This window comes from Benincasa hispida, chromosome 2 (genome assembly GCF_009727055.1).
Source record: "Benincasa hispida cultivar B227 chromosome 2, ASM972705v1, whole genome shotgun sequence".
NCBI classification, from domain to species: Eukaryota; Viridiplantae; Streptophyta; class Magnoliopsida; order Cucurbitales; family Cucurbitaceae; genus Benincasa; species Benincasa hispida.
The window spans coordinates 9,814,226-9,819,290 of NC_052350.1; the positions used below are offsets into that span (position 1 = coordinate 9,814,226).

The following is a 5,065-nucleotide window of genomic DNA, read 5'->3' on the forward strand; positions in this document are numbered from 1 at the left end:
TTACCATTGGATAAAACCGTCTAAATAATCTTTAGAATCAGCAAAACTCTTAAATTAGACTCCATATCAAACCATTAAAACTAAATTCTAACTTTGGAAAAAAAAAATAATTTAACTTAATTAATGTGTTAGTTTTCAAATAATAGCTTTTGTATGATTGGGTAAAGAACAAGTCCGTGAACAAACAAGAAAAGTATGGATCATCACGCTCATCCATCCTCACCCACCCATCACCATTAAGCTTAATCAAAATCAAATCACCTACTTCAATTAGCAGTAATTAAAAAAGAAATCACATCAAAAAAGTAAATTGACAATCACGTTCCTTCAAAACCATAGCTTCCATTCTTTCTCCACACTCAACCAAATCATGATTTTACCGGCCGTTTGGATTACATATATTGATTCACGAGGATAGATACTAAATATCTAGGATTCAAATATCGTAAGCATCCTTTTTTCATCACCTTCACCAACCCTACATCCACCAAACCTAACCCTAACACTGTCAACAATGTCTACCAGAATTCTGGTTTTATGTACAGATATACCCGCATGTCCATTTTCATGCCAAACAATTCTAGAAATAAGTCAACTATATTACATGAATGAAAATGGTCCACATTTCTCAAAAACATTACACTTACCTAGCATATATGCTTCATTCCGAGTTGAGCAGAACTAGCGAGGCCTTGTCGCCAAACCAAGAGGGATCGCATTTGATCCCGAAACCATTGTTCGATTACCAAAGCCACCTCTGTGTCCTTGAGGGCGGAATTTAGCGCTAGAACCTACACCCAGAAAAATAATTTTCAAATTGTAATCATCCACTTCTGACTTCCGTTTACTATATCCATATCCTGAAGGATTAGGAGAAAAGTTACCTCCAAAGCCACTAGACGAGGCTAAAGCAGACAATGCAGGGGTGACAATCTGCCCTGCTTCTCGCAGTATCTTTATAAGATCTCTAGCATGTTTCGCATTCTCATGAGTAAAGAATGTGAATGCAGTTCCCTTTGCACCAGCACGACCCGTTCGGCCAATCCTGTGGACGTAGTCCTCGAGGCTTGATGGGAAATCATAGTTGATCACACATTTTATATCTTTCACATCTACAACAGATAGTGATTGTTAGATTAAATAAGGCATGCAACATAGGAGCATGGATAAAACTGCAAAACACCTTATCCCTGCACTCGTAAGATCTAGTGACCAAAAGTAAGATAACACATTCATTACTACATAAATGTGCCCACCTTAACTTTGCAGGGATAAGTAGCAGCTGTCACCACGACGACTTCCATACCAACAATGCAATAATGAATGAGTCAACCAGGCTGCAAAAACAACCAGCTCCATAATTGTGGATGGGTACCAATTAAATACTCGGATAACTATAGAGAACTAAAATAACCATCTCAGGCACCTCAAAGGAAATGATCTCTTTACGTAAACTCATCAAATTCTGCTTTCTCATTATCCTTTACCAACCCATTAATACATAGGATTTACAGAGAATAGGATTTCCCTCCCCTTTAACCTGGAAAAAAATCATTGAGAAACCTCAAAATAACATCATCTTTGTCTCCATACGACATTCATGCCATGATTTAACAATGTACTAGCAGCCAGTAAGAAAAGGGACTGGCTCTGTTTCCTTTAAACCAAACCTTCTTCCTTCACCATATGACATTACTACCCCAAAGGATGCAAGAAGGGAGCCCAGAAGAAGTAGCATGTAAACTAAACCTAAGGCAGTGTTGGGAAGCAAAAAAATCTCTTTAGTCCAGAGAAAGAAACCAAAAGCATATGCAGTTTAAAATGGGAGGCAAAACCAAGCAGTCTCACAATCATCATGCACTGCACATTGCACAATTGAACTCTCCTCTGCACCCAAGCCACAAATTATATTCGGGAACTGGAAAGCAGCTGGCCGACTCATTAGAATTTGAAAACGAACACCCAAGACCTCATTTGATAAATATTTAGTTTTTGGTTCTTGAAAAGTAAGGTTATAAGCACTACTTCCATCCATAAGTATCTTTGTTTCGTTATTTACTTTCTACCAATATTTTCAAAAATCAAGTCGAGTTTTGAAAACTAACAAAAATAGATAAAACTCTTGTTTTTGTTTTTGGAATTTTACTAAGAATTCAAATATTTGTTTTAAGAGGGATGAAAACCATGCTAAGAAAATTGGAGGAAACATGTATAAGTTAACTAAAAAAGAAATTGTTATCAAACGGGGCCTAGATTAAAACGTAAAACACCTGACATGTAGTAATCCTACCAAGCCCTCTTGCAGCCACATCTGTGGCTGTCATTATGGGGTTTCTTCCACTCTTAAATTCTGACAAAACCAAGTCCCTTTCAGCCTGCTTTTTATCGCCATGAATGGATAGAGCTGGCCATCCATCCATTCTCAATTGTCTCGTTACTTTATCACATCCCTTTTTTGTTTCCACAAAAATCAGAATACGACTACCATCCATCACTTCTACAAGCAATTTTATTAACCTGCATGAGAAAAATAAGCTAAATGTAAAAATAGGAAGAGAATCTCTATGTCTGTGTGTTCACATGTTTGGATGAATATCACAAACTTTTAACAAACCTTCTATATTTTTCAGACTCTGGCAAAACTTCAACGACTTGGTTTATAGACTGGTTAGCTTTAAGATCTGGTGAACCAATAATCACCTGATACATCACAACATTTAAATGTCAATAACTGTTTCTATAACAACTACAGGGGATACGGAAGCAGAGTGATAATTGACAAAAAGGAATTTCCAACCTAACCTTATATGCATTACGTAAAAATTGTCTAGCCAATTTCTCAACCTCCCTTGGCCATGTGGCACTCCAATATAATGTCTGCCTATCAGGTCGGATCTGTAAAGAGAAAAAGCTCTTAGACAGAGTTGAGAACCGAGTACTACATGATAATAAACAGATCTTCTTTTAAAGAGCTCTTAAGAAAATTTTCTCAATACCACATTCAGAATAATTTGAGGACTGAACAATGCAACATAATAAATGGAAAATTTTCCAGAAGCACCATCAAAACTGTAAAGTTTGGTAAACGCCCCAACTAGAGCCAAAAATAACACTAATTGTAATCTCCACATGCAATTCCATTATCAATGTATAGGGGAAGGAAGTGGGGGTGGAATATCATACTTGGCTAACGATAGTCCTTATTTGAGGCTCAAATCCCATGTCCAGCATTCTATCCGCTTCATCTAAAACAAGGTAAGTCACTCGCCGCAGGTTAGTGTGGCCAGCTTCGAGCATATCTATGAGCCGACCAGGTGTAGCAATAACAATCTCAACACCTGAGAGACAATGAAGTTGCTAAATTACTGAAGTAACCAACCACAAACAGAGTAAAAAACAGTTCAGTGAACGCAATTACCATTTTTAAGATCACGAATTTGAGGGCCCTTCGGCGCCCCACCATAAATGCAAGTACTTCTAATATTAGCACGCAACCCGAATTTAGTAGCCTCTTGTTGAATTTGAACAGCTAATTCTCTAGTGGGTGCTAACACCAACACAATAGGACCTTCACCATGCGCTGGATGAATGTAGATGGAGAACAAATGATCACAATGTCAATGGTCGAAAGAACAGTGGCAACAAAAAGAAACTAAGTCTGAAAAACTGTAATATAACACTGACCTAAACGAGGCTGGGCACTAATGTGTATTAAAGCTGGCAGTAGATAGGCTAGAGTCTTCCCAGAACCAGTCTCAGCGATGCCAATCAAATCTCTTCCTTTCATGGCCATCGGCCATCCTTGAGCCTGAATTGGAGTTGGCTCAACAAATCCCAATTTCGCAATTACATCAAGGCAGTAAGCTAACAAACGAAATAAAGAAGAATCAATCAGCAAGTTTTTTGAATACTGGAACATAAATACATATCTCATTTAATTCATGGGATATGTAAAATACCAGGAAAATTCGCCTCCTGAAAACTCCGAATCGGTCTTGGAACATCGTATCCTTCCACTCTAATATCACGCCTCTCTCTGTAAATCTTAACTTCAGACTCCGTCATTGCACGAACAGAAGGACACTCAGTGTAGAAATTCTTTTCAAAAGGGACTAAATTGCCAAAATTCTGATTCGGAAGGACTATGTTATCTAAATCCCCTCTTGAAGAACCACCACCACGTCCAGCCCCTCTTCCGCCAGCACGGCCGTCAAATCCCGTGCCTCCACCACGTCCACCTCCAAAACCAATATTCCCACCAGTTCTTCTACCGCCCCTCCCCGAATCAAACATTCTCCGACCACCACCGCTGTTACCGGAACCACTGCCACCGCGGCCGATATTAAACGGTCCTGCGGGAGGCTGAAACCGTGGGAAGCCATTGAAGCCTCCTGCATTAGGTAAAGCACCTCCTCCACCTCTTTCACGGCCATAGTATGGAACTGGAGGAGGTTGATAACCTTTGTACAAGGATTCACGCCCTACTATTGGCGGTGGCCCAGCAGGCTGTAGACCCACAAGGTCACTGCGGAAGAAAGATCAAAAGTCACCAAGAAAAGGGTAGAGAGATCAGAAGCAGCATAGCGAAATCAAAGAAAAGAAAGAGACCTTCAAAATACGAACATTACCTTCGGCGTTCTCGGTAGGAATTGGGATCGTTGTATCTATGGTCATAAGGATTCATGATTCTGAAATACGTTGTAGGATTTCGAAAGTAGAAGAAACAGACTAATATGCTTCAACGGTGGAATTCGGAAACGGAAGATAACTGACCGGTCGTAGCCTTCAGCAACCCTTACTATTCCGGTTCGACGTATTCAAGATCTACAGGCGAAGAGGAAGAAGAAGGGTTCATGTTAAGAGACGAGAACAAAACGAAGTATTGAAAATGGTCGGTGCCGATGATGATGGGCTACGAGGCCAATAATAATGGGCCGTGGGCTTAAGCTTCGAATTGGATGATATCCAAAATTCAGGCCCATTTGTTCAATCGGGATGTTCACAGGGCGGGGAAATATACTTTGTGAATCATTAGGATTTAGGTTTAGTTTTCATAGGCCTCTGA

At 39.7% G+C, this 5,065-nt stretch overlaps 1 protein-coding gene across 5 annotated transcripts; it reads right to left on the reverse strand.

The window, feature by feature from the left end:
* Positions 1-322: 322 nt before the first annotated feature.
* Positions 323-4,865, reverse strand: LOC120071135 (DEAD-box ATP-dependent RNA helicase 20-like). Of its 5 annotated transcripts, XR_005480166.1 has the most exons (11): positions 4,629-4,865; positions 3,960-4,525; positions 3,685-3,864; positions 3,419-3,580; positions 3,184-3,338; positions 2,803-2,895; positions 2,615-2,700; positions 2,291-2,517; positions 1,427-1,540; positions 1,257-1,337; positions 1,052-1,112 (listed from the first exon to the last, which is right to left on the reverse strand). XR_005480166.1 is itself a non-coding variant. In XM_039023213.1 (10 exons), the coding sequence occupies exons 1-10, from the start codon at positions 4,682-4,684 to the stop codon at positions 682-684; spliced, it is 1,863 nt and encodes a 620-aa protein (XP_038879141.1). In that variant the 5' UTR covers positions 4,685-4,864; the 3' UTR covers positions 323-681. The 5 variants fall into 5 exon arrangements, 3 of the variants coding, with proteins under 3 accessions (XP_038879141.1, XP_038879142.1, XP_038879143.1); XM_039023213.1 differs by lacking the exons at positions 1,257-1,337; positions 1,427-1,540 and adding an exon at positions 323-791 and having other exon boundaries at positions 885-1,112; positions 4,629-4,864; XM_039023214.1 differs by lacking the exon at positions 1,427-1,540 and having other exon boundaries at positions 971-1,112.
* Between the last annotated feature and the right edge of the window lie 200 nt (positions 4,866-5,065).

Excerpts from the sequence above, each read along its gene's own strand:
- LOC120071135 (XM_039023213.1), bottom strand. The coding sequence starts at position 4,684 with ATGAATCCTTATGACCATAGATACAACGATCCCAATTCCTACCGAGAA. Across the intron at positions 3,865-3,959 it reads TCAGGAGGCGAATTTTCCTG|CTTACTGCCTTGATGTAATT; the intron begins GTATTTTACATA and ends TTCGTTTGTTAG. Across the intron at positions 792-884 it reads CTCGTCTAGTGGCTTTGGAG|GTTCTAGCGCTAAATTCCGC; the intron begins GTAACTTTTCTC and ends TTCTGGGTGTAG.